General features: G+C 56.3%; 2 protein-coding genes across 5 annotated transcripts; one reads left to right on the forward strand and one right to left on the reverse strand.

Annotated features, from left to right (window-relative positions):
- Positions 1-68: 68 nt before the first annotated feature.
- ZNF142 (zinc finger protein 142) lies at positions 69-10405 on the reverse strand. 3 transcript variants are annotated; one of them, XM_052676260.1, is made up of 9 exons: positions 10309-10405; positions 8956-9275; positions 7771-8391; positions 7273-7527; positions 6054-6866; positions 5628-5805; positions 1764-4980; positions 1025-1130; positions 69-650 (listed from the first exon to the last, which is right to left on the reverse strand). In XM_052676260.1, the coding sequence occupies exons 2-9, from the start codon at positions 9233-9235 to the stop codon at positions 151-153; spliced, it is 5970 nt and encodes a 1989-aa protein (XP_052532220.1). In that variant the 5' UTR covers positions 9236-9275; positions 10309-10405; the 3' UTR covers positions 69-150. The 3 variants fall into 3 exon arrangements, with proteins under 3 accessions (XP_052532220.1, XP_052532219.1, XP_052532221.1); XM_052676259.1 differs by lacking the exon at positions 10309-10405 and adding an exon at positions 9508-9639; XM_052676261.1 differs by lacking the exons at positions 7771-8391; positions 10309-10405 and adding an exon at positions 9508-9638.
- A 28-nt stretch (positions 10406-10433) lies between these two features.
- On the forward strand, positions 10434-14778 carry LOC128077284 (mitochondrial chaperone BCS1). Of its 2 annotated transcripts, XM_052676284.1 has the most exons (7): positions 10434-10753; positions 11226-11365; positions 11479-11673; positions 12364-12427; positions 12750-12919; positions 13344-13461; positions 14061-14778. In XM_052676284.1, the coding sequence occupies exons 1-7, from the start codon at positions 10434-10436 to the stop codon at positions 14311-14313; spliced, it is 1260 nt and encodes a 419-aa protein (XP_052532244.1). In that variant the 3' UTR covers positions 14314-14778. The 2 variants fall into 2 exon arrangements, with proteins under 2 accessions (XP_052532244.1, XP_052532245.1); XM_052676285.1 differs by lacking the exon at positions 12364-12427 and having other exon boundaries at positions 12755-12919.
- Positions 14779-15357: the final 579 nt, after the last annotated feature.

A 15357-nucleotide genomic window follows, 5' to 3' on the forward strand; every position in this document is an offset into this window, starting at 1 on the left:
CTGGTCCTCAGTACAGCTAGGAGAACCCCAAACAGCCTGAAGAAACAGGATCAAAAGGAGCCAAGAGATTCCTTCTATACAGCCACATATATTACATCCCATATACATATATGCCTATACGCATGCATACATCTCTGCAGCAGCCAGGACTCACTGGGAGATGCCGTCCTTCTCTGTGAGGCACTCTCCCTCCTGCTGCGGAACCGGTGGCCCCGTAGCTGGGCTCTCCTTCTGCACAGCATGGAGGTGGACGGTGGGTGTGCTGGGGTCTTTGCCCACCCCCTGGCTGGGGTCGCCAGCCCCGCACTCAGGGTGGTGCCGCTGGATGTGTTTGATGACCTGGAACTTCTGCTTGGCCTTGTAGGGGCAGTAGCGGCAGAAGAAGGGATGCTCGTTGGTGTGGGTGAGGTAATGGTGCCGCAGGCCTGCCGCCCAGCGGAAAGCCCGCCCGCAGGCGTTGCAGACGTATGGCTTCTCCTCGCTGTGTTTCTTCAGGTGGGTCTTGAGGAGGAAGCGGGTCTTGAAGGCCTTTCCGCACTGCTCGCAGATGAAGGAACGCGCGTCCCGGTGTCGTGTCTCTTTGTGCACCCGCAGTGCGTCCGCCCGGTTGGTGCGGTACTCACACTCGTCACAGCGGTACGGCTTCAGCCCTGTGGCAATGGGGGTAGTGCTGGGGTCAAGAGGATGGTGTCCGTCTCCCACAGCCCTTCCATGGGGTCTCAACATCCTCATAATGGTCCAAGGACCCTTCCTACACACTATTCTTGGTGCTAATGCCTACTCCCCTGCAGGCCCCCTACAGCTCCCTCATTTCCAAGGGCTCTAGGGTCTGTGTCACCCCACTTTCCTTCTCATCATCTTCGCAGCACTGGAGTGCAGCCCAAGGCATCCCCAGTCCATCAGCATGCTGGGACATACTGAACAGTGTCTACCGTGTCTCACATGGGAATGTGGAGTTGGGTTTATGCAGCCCCATGGCCCTCCCCTGCCTGCAGTGCTGGAGGTGCCCTGTGGCCACACTCACCTGTGTGCTTCGTCATGTGGTACTTGAGCTGATTCACCCACTTGCACTTGTAGCCGCAGTCTGGACAGAGGTATTTGCGCTCCTCCTTGTGGATCCGCATGTGGTACTGGACAGAGGAATATGGGGCACAGTCAGGACAAGGCTATGCCACCTGCCTGAGGGGCATGCAGGGCCCTGTGATGTGTGGGGCTTGGGAGCAAGTTTGACATCTCTGCAATTGTGAGCGACCAGGAGGGCTGTTTGGTAGCCTGATCCACAGAAGGGTCAGGATCAGACCCTGCTGCTGCTGAGCGCACTCTGTCTCAGGACATAGGATTTTCTTCTTAGTTTGGTATTTAGGGCACAGCTCAAGCTGAAAACAGACCAGCAGAGCTAGCCCTGCACAGAGTGCATCACAGCAGCCTCACCCACGTGACCCCAAAGGGCTCCAGCTCAGACATTAAAAAAGTCAATACCTCTTTTAGTAAAGACAGGCCATTTTCCTTCCATTACCCCATGCCTGACTCTCTTGTTCTAGGAAAAGCCCTTTAGTGTGAGAGGATGATAATCACCTATGAATCGGAGAAGAACACGCAGCTGCTGTCCCCCAGTATCACATTGCTTTGCATTAGCACCATCTGCTTGCCCATTCCCATATGAAACTCGGGAAAGAACAGAGAGGACAATACTTCCCCTTGTGAGTTTCTTCATCCCCAAACCCCGATGTATCTCCCAAGCCATCCCCAAGCAGGACGCTCACCTTGAGACGTGAGGGGTCGGCACAGGTGTACTTGCAGAGGTGGCACTTGTAGGGCTTCTCACCTGTGTGGATGCGGATGTGCCAGGTGATCTTCTGCCTGTTCTTGGTGGTGTACTCACAGTCGGAGCACTTGTAGATGCGCGTGCCCCCATGGCCCTTCATGTGCTGGTCGAAGACAAGCTGATGGCGGCAGGCGAAGTCGCAGAAGGGGCACTGCAGGGGTTTGTCCTGGGGGGCGGCTGGCTCGTGGCTCTCCACGTAATGCCGTACCAGCTGCTGCCGCTCCTTAGCAGCAAAGCTGCACAGCTCGCAGCGGTGGCTGAAATGCTGCTTCTTGTGCTCCTCTAGAGCATCTCGGCTGGGAAAGCTCTCCTTGCATGTGCCACACTCCAGGTGCGGGTGCTGCTTTTGCACGTGGCACTTGAGCGTGGCCTCGCTGTGGCACACGAAGCCGCACTGTGGGCAGCCATAGGACACCTTCTGCTCGTGCCGCCGCAGGACGTGCTGCTTGAGGGCCGTCTCAGAGCTGAACCGTGCCTCGCAGCGGGAGCAGCCGAAGTTGAGCTCGCCGCGGTGGCAGCTGTTGACGTGGCGGGTGATGTCATTCTGCAGGTAGCTGCTGTAGTCGCACAGCGGGCAGAAGTGGGTGGGTGTCTTCTCATGCACCCGCAGGCGGTGGATGCGCAGCTTGGAGTTGGTGCCGAAGGTCTGGCTGCAGATGCCGCAGGCGATGCGGCCCACGCCGGTGTGCAGGGACTGGTGGGCCTCCAGGCGGTACCGCCGCGTGGTGCTGAACTCGCAATAGAGGCACTTGTGAGGCTTCACCCCCTCGTGCTTGATGCGCACGTGCTGCCGCAGGCAGCGGGCCTGCTTGCAGGTGAACTCACACTGGCGGCACTGTAGCTGCGGCCGCTTGCTGTAGTGCTTGCGGTGCAACTTGCGGTGCAGCCGCAGGGCTTTGGCCACTTTGGAGGTGAAGGGGCAGGAGGCACAGCGGAACTCTCCCAGTGTCACACAGCCCCTCTTCTTGTGCGTCTTCATGGCCCGCTCCTGGTGGCAGGTGAAAGGGCAAGTGGGGCAGGAGAAACGCCTCTGTTTGGGCAGTGCTGCTTTTGGGGGGGCTGCATCTAGCACAGGGTCGCCGGGCTGCCCCATCTCAGCGCTGGCTGTGTGCCCCCCTGGGAGCTGGGTGCTGTGGGGTCTGTCCTCCTCAGGATGCAGGAGGTGCTTCTCAGCACAGTGGTTCTTCAGGGCCCGCTGAGAGCGAAAGGCTTCAGGACACAGTGAGCACCAGAACTGCTCCAGGCTCCGGCAGCCATCCTCCACGTGGGAGGTGATGGTGGAGACCCGGGAGCACACGAAGGAGCAGGCATTGCAGTGCAGCTTCCCACCCTCCAGCCGATATTTCTCAGAGGGTTTCTCAACCTGCAAGGGACCCTCAGTTCTGCTTGCTTCAGCTCCATCCCCTTGCTGTGAGGGCTCTTCTGCCATCTCTGCACCGTCATCAGAGAGAGACTTCTCAGGGGAAGGACAGCCTGACACATGTTCCCCAGCAAAGAGACCGTCCGACTCCTGCATTTTATCAGGCATCATTTCAGCTTCCCAGGGGGACTCAGGATGTCCAGGCTCCTCCATGCCTCCCCTGTCGCTCTCTGCTATTTCTGCACCATTATCACCCAGCTGCTCAGTAGGACAGTGCGACCCAGCTGCCTCCACAACAGGTGGTTTGAAGACCTTGTTCTTCTTCAGGAGGACTGGGCATTTTTTGAGGAGGTGGGTGTTGAGTCCCCTTTGCTGCTTAAAGCTGGCACCACACTCGCGGCACACAAGTGGGGTGCGGTGACTCTGGCAGCTGGCTTTAGAGTGCAGTGACATGGACTTCTCCTTCCGTGTGATGTAAGAGCATTTTTCACACTTAAAGATCTGACTTTCTGACTGCACCACCAGCATCTGGACCCTTCCCTCCAACACCAGTGTCTCTGCCTGCTCCTTGTCCTGCTTGCGCAGTGCCTTCAGCACTGACTCCGAATTGCTTCTGGTGTCATCGCTGGAGGTGGCCGCATCCCCTGGGACAGGTGGATGGCTCTGCTCAGCTGTCTTCAGCACACTGAGCCAGGCCTCTGGTGGTTCACCTTGGCTGGTCTCTCTCATCTCTGGGCCTGCATCCAGCTTGCTGTGGTCTGAACATGACCTCTCAAGGTGGCCTATGGCCTCTCCTGCAGTGTCATTTACCTGGCTGGCACCTGCTGCTGCGCTGTCCTCCAGCCTCAACATCTCATCCTTGCGTACATCCGCCCCTTCCTTTTTATAGTCTGGGATGTCTTTGAGCGCATTGTCATTGTCCTCCAAGCCAAGGTCATCATGGGAGCCCAGCATCTCGTAGGCAGCAGGAGGTTGCTTGCAGGACAGCATTTCCATGCTCTCCGGCTGTGCCATGCAGGCATCTCCAGTCAAATGTTCCAGGATGGGATCAGATGAGACATTTACTGTCTCCAAGTGCAACATGCAGCTCTCTGCCACATCCTCAGAAGCGATGAGCTCAGCTGGGCCCGCAGCAGTGTCACTCTGCATGCTGTCATCAGCCATGCAGCTCTGCTCCCCCTTGCCCACAGCTGTCTGAACCTTACTGCTGCCCTCGGGTGGAGCAGCATCCTGCCCCAGAAGGGGCACCATGGACGCTTGCTGGCAGCCCTCTTCCCCCTGGGACTCCGGCTGGGATGGCTTCACTTTTGCCCACTGCTCTTTGCTAGAGAAGAGGGAGCTGGCATCCACACGCAAGGCTGCTCCAAGCTCATAGCCAAAGACAGACTCGGATGAGCTGATCTCCAGCTCCTTGCTGGCATAGTTTTCCAGCCAGTCCTTGTCACCAGGCACATAACCGTGAATCTTGCGCTTGTGGAAGAAGAGGCTGGTGTTGCTGAAGGTGCAGTAAGAGCAAAGTGCGCAGCGAAACTCCTTTTGCTTGGTGTGCTTGCAGTTCTCGTGGTTCAGCAACGCCTGCTTGTACTTGGTCTGGTAGGCACAGTACTGGCACTGGAAGATGGGCACTTGGTAGTTCTGTGAGTGCTTTGCCTGCATGTGCTTCTGCAGCTCGTATTTGCGCTTGCAAGCGAAGCCGCACACCTCGCAGATGAGACTTTTGCCTTGGTGCCGCAGCTTGTGGCTGCTCAGCTGGTCAGCACGGTGGCACCGGTACGAGCACTGGTTGCACTGGTACCTGTGGGGAAAACAGAACTGGTCAGGCAGTGTGGGGAACCAGAACAGGCTGAACCCTGTCAGACATACAGAGCTCTGCTTCCCCATCTCAGACATCTGGGGAAGGGGTGCTCTTAGGTTTGCTGGGTCTGACCTTTGCAATTTGGGCAGCTCAAACCACAAGCGATTCCTCTCTGTTGCATCCCTTGGCGCCAGTGGTGCTTTATATTCCCAACCTGGGGATGGGAGATAGAGTCTCTGGGTATCCCAGAAAGTGACCCTGTCACTCCTGACAAACGCTTCACAGCAGAAGCACCTCCAGCATCTGTGGAGGCAGACTGGACCCACAGGATACTAAGGTGATAGTGCAGAAGTAAAAACATTTTTTGGCGGAGTCCTGCACAAGCCCAAACTGGCCTTGGCACAAAAACATAAGCAGAATGCAAGAACCCAGGTTTAGAGTTGGACTAATGTAATGATGGCACTGAGGCACCTGAGATACCTTTGCCTCCACTGCACTATGCTGACAACAATCTGCAAGCTCAAAGACTGCATTTACTGTGTGTCACACAGAATGGGCAGTAGTTGCAGCCCAGAGCAGCAGACTCCTGTAGCAGGATCTGGGAAGCCCTAACAATGTTGCCAGGCCAACCAGCCTAGGAGTAGTACCGAAGATCACCGGTGTGCTTGCGCATGTGAACGTTCAAGTAGTGCTTCCACTTGGTGATATATCCACACTCAGTGCACATGAAGTTCTTGTCATTGGAATGGGTCAGCATGTGCTTGGACAGGTAGCTCACATCGCGGCACGTGAAGTCACACAGCTCACACTTGTGAGGCTTCTCTCCTACAGAGGAAAGAGGAATGTTCTCAGTACAATAATCAGATATGGCAGCCTCCCTTGAGGGTAACCAGCTCAGCAGGAGCTTGAGATAACAGCAGGGATGGGGACACAATGTGACTTCAGCCAGGGGCTGGTGGGTGGCAGAGCCATCGATGGGACCCAGGAATCCTGACCCAGCCCTCCCTGCCCTCCAGGACGAGCACAAACCCATGTCCCAGCTCAGCTCCAGATGCCCCGCAGCAGGCACTCACCTGTGTGCAACAGCATGTGCCGGATGAGCACCCTCTTGTGAGCGGTAGCGAAGGCACACTCAGTGCACTTGTGGATCTTCTCGTTGGCGTGCATCTTGCCCACGTGGTCATGATATTCCACAGGGTTGAAGGTGGCATAGGGACAGAAGCTGCACTGGAGCTGCTCACTGCCAGGGTGCCCCTGCTTCTTATGCTTCCGGAAAACATGCTTGTTGGAGCAGATGAAGTCACATTGTTGGCAGTGGAAGGCATAGTGGGTTTTCCGGTGAGCCTCCATGGCCTCAGCAGTGCCGAAGAGCAGTGAGCAGGCATGATACTTGCACTCCACTGCCTTGATGCCGTGAGCATCCTTGAGATGACGGACAAACTCCTTCCTGTCCTCCACACAGTAGTCGCAGCCCCCTTGGAAGCAGCTCAGCCTCTTGGGCTCAGCTTTGTGAGACTTCAAGTGCTCTTTGAGGGCCTGGCTGAGGCGAAACTTCTCCTTGCAGACAGGGCAAGAGTAGACATCGGAGTAGAAGTTGGAAATGTCCTCGTGCATACTGGCCATGTGGCGATTGAGGGCATTCTTCTCCACCGAGCTGTAGTGGCAGAGCGGGCAGCGGTGCGCCTTCTCACCTGTCTCCCGCATCATGTGGATTTTCAGCTTGCTTTTACTGGTGAAGTACTTGTGGCAGTTGGGGCACTGCAGGCTGGGGTCAGGGTAGTGCAGGTGGAGGTGCTCCACCAAGTGCGTCCGCTTCTTGAAGCACCGCTTGCATTCGGGGCACATGTGGGTTTTGTAGATGTATTCTGAGCCCTCTGCAACATCTCCTGTGAGAGCAAAGGAAGTGCCATCAGCAAGAAAATGAATGGACACAAGCACAGGCAGATGTTCCTTCCCTGACCCTGCTGTGTTGGGGCACTGGCTTATCACATACAGTCATGCACAGCCAGGTACCCACAGAGACCATCCCCATCCTGAGCTACCAGAATGGTTCAGGTGGGATCTTTCTAGCTCAACACTTAGAAAAGTGATCCAGTACAGCCTAAATCAGACTTGCTTGTATGGCCCCCAAAGCCAAGCAAACTCCTCAGTTTCAGCAACAGGAGAAAAAGAGTGCACCTAATGGGCAAATAGGCTGCTGGATGGCATAGGACCTCTTGGCCCCACTATGCTGTACTACTTGCTCATAAGCAATAGGCCCAAGCATCTCTCAGCACAGACTCACAATCATACCTCTGAAGTGCTGAGCCCAGGTCACCTTGGCTTTGTCAGCAGCCTCCTTCCTGTTCTCTTGGGCCTCGCCCTCACAGGGGCTCTCTCCATCCTCCTCCAGTGAATTGTCCTCATCACTCTCTGAATCCTCTTCTCCGGCAGATACTTTCAGCTCCTCCAAGGAGCCTTCCCCAATGCCTGAGGGATTTGCTGGCCCTGTTTCTTCCGAGGTAGCTTCCCAGTCAGGGTGGCAATTCTCTGCCTTCTTCTGCTCTTCTGTGTCAGAGAGGAAAGACAAGAGACCATGATGCTGCAGGGGGAAAAGCAGCCACCCCCCCTAACCCATACACATAAAAAAAATCTCCTGCCTCTCTAGGACACCTTTCTCCTGGACCACTTGGCTCTCCAGCCCTTCAGCAGCACAGGTTTGCCCTCATTCCCCACAGCTTTAACGCCAAACCCAGCCCCTGCAACACCCACAGGCTCCTGACCCAGCTTGAGTCTCTAACTCAGCTATACCTGATGGCAGAATGCAGAGCTGTTTGAGGGAAGCTGAGCTGGGAATGCTGCTCATCACAGATGTCTCCGCGACGTGGCTCTTCCTATGCTGCCAGAAGAGCTTGGCATTAGCTGTGACAAAATCACAATGCCCACAGTGGAAGGGGAAGTGGGTGCGGTGGTGCTGCTCCATGGCTGGGCGGCTGGGGAACAGCAAGGGGCAGGCTCGGTAGGTGCAGGACACAGGGGAAGTCCCATGCAGGAGACGTAGGTGGCTGCGCAGCTGCTTGCGGTCCTCTGTGACAAAGCAGCAGCCCTTCTCAGGGCAGGGCAGAGTTCCCTGTGGGCCACGGTGGGTCTTGAAGTGCTCCTTGAGCTCACCAGGCTGTGCAAACGCCTCCTGGCAGATGGGGCACAGCAGACATTCAAGAGCTGAACCCTCTGGCACGCTCGCTACTGGTGGTTCTGAGCCTCCTGGCTCATTCTGGCCCTTACTGGTGGGTGCTGGCAGCACTCCAGGTAGCCGCAAGTGCTCTGGTGGTGGCAGTAGCAGGCACTCATGCTGGGACAGCAAGGAAGCCTCCTGGAAGCTCTGGCCACACCTCTCGCAGAAATACAACTCCACCACTTTGACCAGCACCTCTGCACAAAGCAAGGATGATCGTGAGAAAGGGCTTTTGCCAGGCCCAGAGCTTGGGACTGGTGGTTCAGTTCCAGCTCTGAACAAGAACAATAAAATTACGTTGTCATGCATTACAGCTTTGAGAACAAGTTCTCCCCCTGCCCTGGGAATCCCATGCCACACAGTCCCACTGCAGGAGGAGCATCATTGTGCAGGTGACCATACTGAGTGGGTCCGCCCCTTTGCACATCTGAGGCACAGGCAATGTTGCTTGGCCTTCTGTCTAGCAGGATGCCCCAGGTGGGCAGCATGCTGGTGGATGCAGCAGATGGAGATCTCCACCTTCATCCTCTCAAAGGCTCAGAGCAACCCCACAGCCTTCTCCAAGGCTCCCTGGGCCAGTCTTCCCCACCTTGTGCCAGATCCATAGCGAGTGGCAGCATCTGCTCATGATGCACAGTGGCTCACTGACCCAAGGGCACCGTGACATCCCCGGGTGCTGACCAGAAGGAACAGAGCCAGCTGACCTCCCGTCCCACTGCTCGGCACCGAAGTGTCCATGCCCCCCACCCCACACCCAGTACCGGTTCCATTGGCCGTGTTGCTCAGAGTCACGTTGCCAGCCACAGCCTCGATGAAGATTTCTACGTTACTTCCTTCAGCCGCAGCCCCTTCCCCAGGCAACGACGCCTCTGCCAGCACCAACTCCTGGCTCACGGGCAGCGGGGCAACCCCAACTGTGGCAGTAGGGCTTCCAACCGCCCCTGCCGCTCCCACTGCCCCCGGGGAGGGCAGGAGCAGCTCAGAACACAAGGCTTCCATCTCCTCGCTTGCAGCCAGAGGTGCAGCCACTTCTGCGCTCATTGCCCCTTAGTCAGAGCCGGGGCATGGGGGTTCCCTGGCTCTGGAAGAGAAGAACGAGATCGAATTACGAAGGATTCCGGAGGGTGAACCACGGGCCTCAGCACCACCTGTCCCCGTGCCCTGACACAGGAGCCTCACATAGGGCCGGCAGCCGGCCGGGACACCTCATCCGCAGCCCAGGAGCAACGCGGGGGCTCGGGCCTAGCCCCGATCCCGTGCCCCAGTGTCCCCCAGTACGGCCCAGCTGCAGCCCCCATTGTCCCCATTCCCACCTGCAGGTCCGGCCCAGCGCATCTCGATGGTTGCCGCAGCACAGAGCTGCACTCTCGGCGCTCCCTACGGCCTCCTCCTCTTCCCCGACCCCGTTCGGCGGGTGAGTGCCGGGAGCCGCCGGAAACGGAAGTGCGGGAGGAACCATAGAGAGCGGCGCGGCGCCGGGGAGGGCGGTGCGGAGGTGAGGGTGAGCGGGTCGGGGCTGTCCCGGCGTGGGGGCGGCGTGCGGTGGGGACAGGGCGAGGCCGAGCCCTCTGGGTACGGGTAGGCGTGGGGCTGTACGGGTGGGCAGTGCGCTGACCCATCGTCCGGGCGGGGCCCGGCGTGGGTTGAGGGTCTCGCCTCAGTGCCCAACTGGCGGCCTTTATCCTGTGGCAGAGGGTGAGCTTGGAGGTCTGCGACTGAGAGTCTGCGCAGAGGAGAGAGGAGGGGGAATACGCTTGGTGGCCTTCAGACCCGCCGGCAGCTGAGCAAGGGGAGCCCTGGGGTGGGGGCCTCAGCCCCTCTGCTTTGTGGCACACAGAGCAGTAGAGCAGTGCTCCCCTTGGAGTCAGGGCATGTTGATGCTGCTGCCTCAGGCCTGTGCCAGCTGCCAGCAGCAAAGAATGTGCTCTCAGCTCAGTCTGGGGACACACTTAAGTTTTTCCAAGCAGTAAATCCCTGATACTTGCAGTGCATGTGGACTTACAATGATTTAAACAACAAAATGGTGTAGAATGTGAGGCTTCTTATGGCAGAAGATGCAACAGATGCTTTGAGAAGAAGCCATGGTAAAGGCCAGGCATCTGCAGGCTACCCACCTTGCCCTCTGTTGCTGTAGTACTTTGCTCCATCATTCAGGCCTTCCTCACACTCTTCTCTGCCCACACAGATTGGTTGATGGAACGTGGAGATGCTGTGGAAAGGAGCACATTAACCTCCCACAATGCCGTTCTCTGACTTTGTTGTGGCACTGAAGGACAACCCCTACTTTGGGGCTGGGTTTGGCCTTGTTGGAGTGGGCACAGCAATGGCACTGGCTCGGAAAGGAGCTCAGTTTGGGCTGGTGGCTTTCAGGCGCCACTATATGATCACTTTGGAAGTGCCCAGCAAGGATAAGAGCTACCAGTGGCTGCTGAACTGGATCTCGCACCATGCCAAGCGCACACAGCACCTGAGCGTTGAGACCTCGTACCTGCAGCACGAGAGTGGGCGCGTCAGCACCAAGTTTGACTTTGTCCCCAGCCCTGGAAACCATTTCATCTGGTAAGGAAGATCAGAGGGAGAGGGAAAAGCAATCCATGGGGTTGCCCTCATTTTGGCAAAGGAAGTCCAGTTTGGAGGGCCCCTAGTGGCAGAGACTTCTACCTCCTCCTTGTGTCTGAATTAGGATAGGGGATTGGAAGTAGCTTAGGGAATTTGCACCAATCTGAAATTGCTTTTTCACCGGAGGTGACCCCAGGCTATGCCCTCCGTCTGGGTGCAGACAAATGGAAATGGACCCCAAGATTTATCCCACCCTACTTTGCCTAGCCAGTGTTGGACATGCTAGCTCTGAGTTCCTCTTGCTGAGCCCTACCATGCCTGCGTTGGGCACAGAGAGCAACACCATCCCTGATTGATCTGGCTGAGAGGTGAAAGGCAGAGGCTGAAACTTGTGCTTGGTTATGTGCTGGTGTGAGCTGTGGCTTGTGGCTGGAGGTGGGCTCCATCCCTCAACCTTGTCCTCTCGTTCCAGGTATCAGAGGAAGTGGATTCGCATCGAGCGAAACCGGGAGAGGCAGATGATTGACCTGAACACAGGAACTGCCTGGGAGTCTGTCACCTTCACGGCACTGGGCACCAACCGGGAGATCTTCTTCAACATCCTCCAGGAAGGTCTGTAGGCAGCTGTGTGGGATTGTACTGGGAACGGCCCCTTCCTGGAGGCACCTGGGGCATCATAAGAGAGCCTTTTCCCTGCCAGCCATCCCCTCTGCCTCTTTCTGCAGCCCGGGAGTTGGCTCTGCAGCAGCAGGAGGGGAGGACAATCATGTACACAGCCATCGGAACGGAGTGGCGGCAGTTTGGATTCCCACGCCGCCGCCGGCCTCTGAGCTCCGTGGTGCTGGAGAAAGGTGTGTCAGAGAGGCTGGTTGAGGACGTGAAGGAGTTCATCGACAACCCGAAGTGGTACATCGAGAGAGGCAAGGCTCCTGTGTGGTGTCCTCTGTTTGCCCAATGCAGCACCTTACCCCTGTCCACAGATAGCCCAGCTGTGCCATGCGAAGTCCCTTGTGTGTCTGAGCCCCTCAGCCTGGGCACAGAGCAGTGCTCTCATCCCAACTGTAACCATGCTGTATCCACTCATCTTCAGCTTTGCTCCTGTCTTAACAAAGAGCCCTTAATATAGCCAAGCACAGGGGAGAAAGGAAGGGACAAGCACAACCGGGGACCAAGCAGAGGCTGCTGCTTATATCCATCCCTGCAGCTTCTCAGCATGCTGCTGCTGTGCCTGCTGCAGCCCTGCTTCATAGCAGTTTCCAGCCTTCTGTTCATCAACCTGATCTCTTTGTGAGCTCTCCCCACATACACTCAGCTCTCTGGCATCCTGCCATATATAGGGTTTAGATAGACTGCTGGGAGTAGGTTCTTCCTGCTCAGGTTCTGCAGTCTACAATCCTGGGAACCCAATAAGTCACGGAGTTCATTGCTCCTGCAGTGCTGCTGTGGGTAGAATTTGAATGCCAGTTCTCTATACAGCTGCAGAGAGTTTCTGTCCTGCTTCTTGCCTTTCTCTGGTACATCCTCTGTTCATGCTTGGCACAGCCCCCTGGCTCTGAGGGAGAGGGCTCAGAGTAACACAGCTGGTTCCTAAAAGGACACTGTCTTCCTAGGGATCCCATACAGAAGAGGCTACCTGCTATATGGTCCTCCTGGCTGTGGAAAAAGCAGCTTCATGTGAGTATTGCTAGCTGGGTGACAGCAATTTTCCTGCCAGCTGTCTGCTCTGATGTGCAGCAGTCCCTGATGAGAAGATGTAGATGGGCTTGGGTTTGAAATGCAGCAATGAAGGAGTGGACTATGTCAGTGTTATAGGTCAGAGTGACAGCTCTGTGTGCAGGCTGGTGTGGCAGTAGGGCTCACATCTACTGTCCTTGCCTGATCTCCCCTGGGGAGGTCTGCTACTGGACAGGGAGAGCCCATTCTTCAGCTTCCCCTGCCTTCCTCTGCTCCAGACTTTCTTCCTGTGGTTCACTGCTGTGGTTTGTGTCCTTCCCAGTACAGCCCTGGCCGGGGAGCTGCAACACAGTATCTGCCTGCTGAGCCTCAGTGACCGCAGCCTCTCTGATGACCGACTCAATTACCTCCTGAGTGTGGCACCACAGCAGAGCATCATCCTTCTGGAGGATGTGGATGCTGCCTTCATCAGTCGGGACCTCGCTGCTGAGAGTAAGTGGTGATCAGTTCCTGGGCCAGGCACTGGGATATTTGCTGGCTTGGTGCTGGTGGGCAGGAAGGGGGCAGCTCTCAGAGGTCTCATGACCCAAGCTGGAGCTCACCCTGTTTTGGCTTGGCCGTATGAAGGGAGCATTGGGCCCATAATTCCAGAGGTATCTCAGGCAAAAACACTTGTTTGAAAATCTGGCTGTTTTCAGCATAAGGTGGTCTACCCCTTCATTTTCCTTTTGGGTTCACAGGGGTGCTGCCAGGCAGGGATGGTGAATGGGCTGCCAACCAGGATGAGGCAGAGGATCAGCGTAGAGGGATGGAGGGAGCAGAAAGCTTGGCTTATGCCTCAGGTTATAAGCAGGTAGCCCTCAAGACTGCCAGGTGAGTGGCAGATGGATACGATCTCAAACATCTCTATCCACAGACCCTGCTATGTACCAAGGCATGGGGCGCCTGACCTTCAGCGGCCTCCTCAACGCCCTGGATGGCGTGGCCTCCACAGAGGCCAGGATTGTCTTCATGACCACCAACTATGTGGACAGGTCAGAGCTGCACTCTGGGAAGAAGCAGGAAAGGGCTGTCCTGATCCTTCCTCAGGATGCAAACCCCTAATCAGAGCAACCCCTTGCTGGGGCCTCTTCCTTGCTGCTCAAATCGTATTGTGCTGGATACTTCGTTCAGGAGAGGTGCCAGCCTCCTGCCTGCAGGAATCTGTGGGTTTTAGGGTTGTGGCTGTGCTGAGTGAGAAGCTGGTTCCATGCAATGCATTCAGTCACTATGCGGTGGCCTGGGCTCACGGCACATATCTGCTCAGTAAGCCAGCATATGTACCTTTTGGACGCTGCTGTGGTGGGCTTCGCTTGCTCTAGATTGAGCTCGCCTAGATCACTGTTCAGACAGCATTTCTGGGATACAGATGAGCAGAACTGATAACTTGTCACCCTCAGGAGCCTACCATTCCCTTCTTTCTGTTGGGTTGATTTCCTACCATGACTGTGGGAGCAAACCTCTTCCCTACCTTTACCACAGTGCACATATGGGATAGGATGCTGGCTGTGCTAGCACGGAGGGGTGCTTCTGTTAGACCCCTCTTGCAAAGGCACCGTGGCCAGGTTGTGAAGGCACGCTTTTGTCTCGACAGGCTGGACCCAGCCCTGGTGCGGCCTGGACGTGTGGACCTGAAGCAGTACGTGGGCCACTGCTCCCAAGGGCAGCTGGTCCGCATGTTCCAGCGCTTCTATCCTGAGCAGCCCCCAGCTGCAGCTGAGCAGTTTGCTGAGCAGGCGCTGGCAGTCTCCAAACAGATCAGCGCTGCCCAGGTGCAGGGCCACTTCATGCTCTACAAGACAGATCCTGGGGGAGCCATTGAAAACGTACACTCCATCCTGCCGTGACCTAAGGTGAGCTCTGCCTTGCCATGCTGTGAGGCCTGGAGATAACTGGGACAAGGACTTGGACCATCCTGGGGATGCTGTGAAGCTGCCCAGCTACACAGGCCAGGTCTTTACCTCACCGAGGCCTTGTCTTTTTGTTAAAATGTGTGGAGTCAGAGCTTCCAGCTCTGCAGCAGAGTGAGGGGATCGGCTCTTGCTGCTCCCTAGGTTTGGGTGCTACTATACAGACCCTGCTCACTGCTCTTGTGCTGGGATTGAGAAGCTGCCGAGGCTTCCAGATGTGAAAGTATAATTTGTCAACCCCTTCCTTGTGGGCTGATACTCCAAAACAGAATTTTGCAGAGGCAGGACATTGGGGTGATGCACTGCTGAGGAGAGCTGATGGTCTTTGAAAAGAGAGCAGTCTTCATTGGTCTGTGAACAACCTTGTAAGGTAAAGTGCACAACATGGCTCTTTGCCCTCCAGTCCCCTTGTTTTTGTATGTATGCTTACGAATGTTGGTTTTGTTCCTCTGCCACCACCCACCTGCTAGAGTCCTTCTGACCTCGATAGATGGGAGCAGCATTGCTCCAAACACTTCCCAGGGTTGCTGATGCCTGGGTCTCTGTTCTGGAGGGATCCTGGCTTGTCTCCAAGGTGCAGTTCCTGGTATAATGTAGAAAGGTGCTGGAAGGAGAGACTGAGCTGAAGGATCAGTCTGGTCTCTGGCACCTCAGGTCCTCCTGGGACCACCTGATTCTCTGGGAGATAATTCAGTAACCCCTTTGAGAAGGGAATTTGCTTACCCTGTTCTGCTGGTTTATTTCCTCTCTTCCTGTTTGTGGCAGGGCTGCCATCAGCCTGGTGCTGCTGTGTGCTTATGTTTTAAAGCTGATCAAAATTTGTGCCTCTGAAAAGGGAGCAGGGGAGGGAGTGGTGTGGTCAGCAGTGCAGCCAGGCCAGGCTGGTGTGAAGAACAGAAGTCCTCTGCTAACAGCCCTGAAAATGCAATTGGGGAGGGGAGGCCTGATCCAGGCAGGTTCTGTGCTCCATCACCAGCACCA

Source organism: Tympanuchus pallidicinctus, unplaced genomic scaffold, assembly GCF_026119805.1.
Source record: "Tympanuchus pallidicinctus isolate F22 unplaced genomic scaffold, pur_lepc_1.0 scaffold15, whole genome shotgun sequence".
Taxonomy (NCBI): Eukaryota; Metazoa; Chordata; class Aves; order Galliformes; family Phasianidae; genus Tympanuchus; species Tympanuchus pallidicinctus.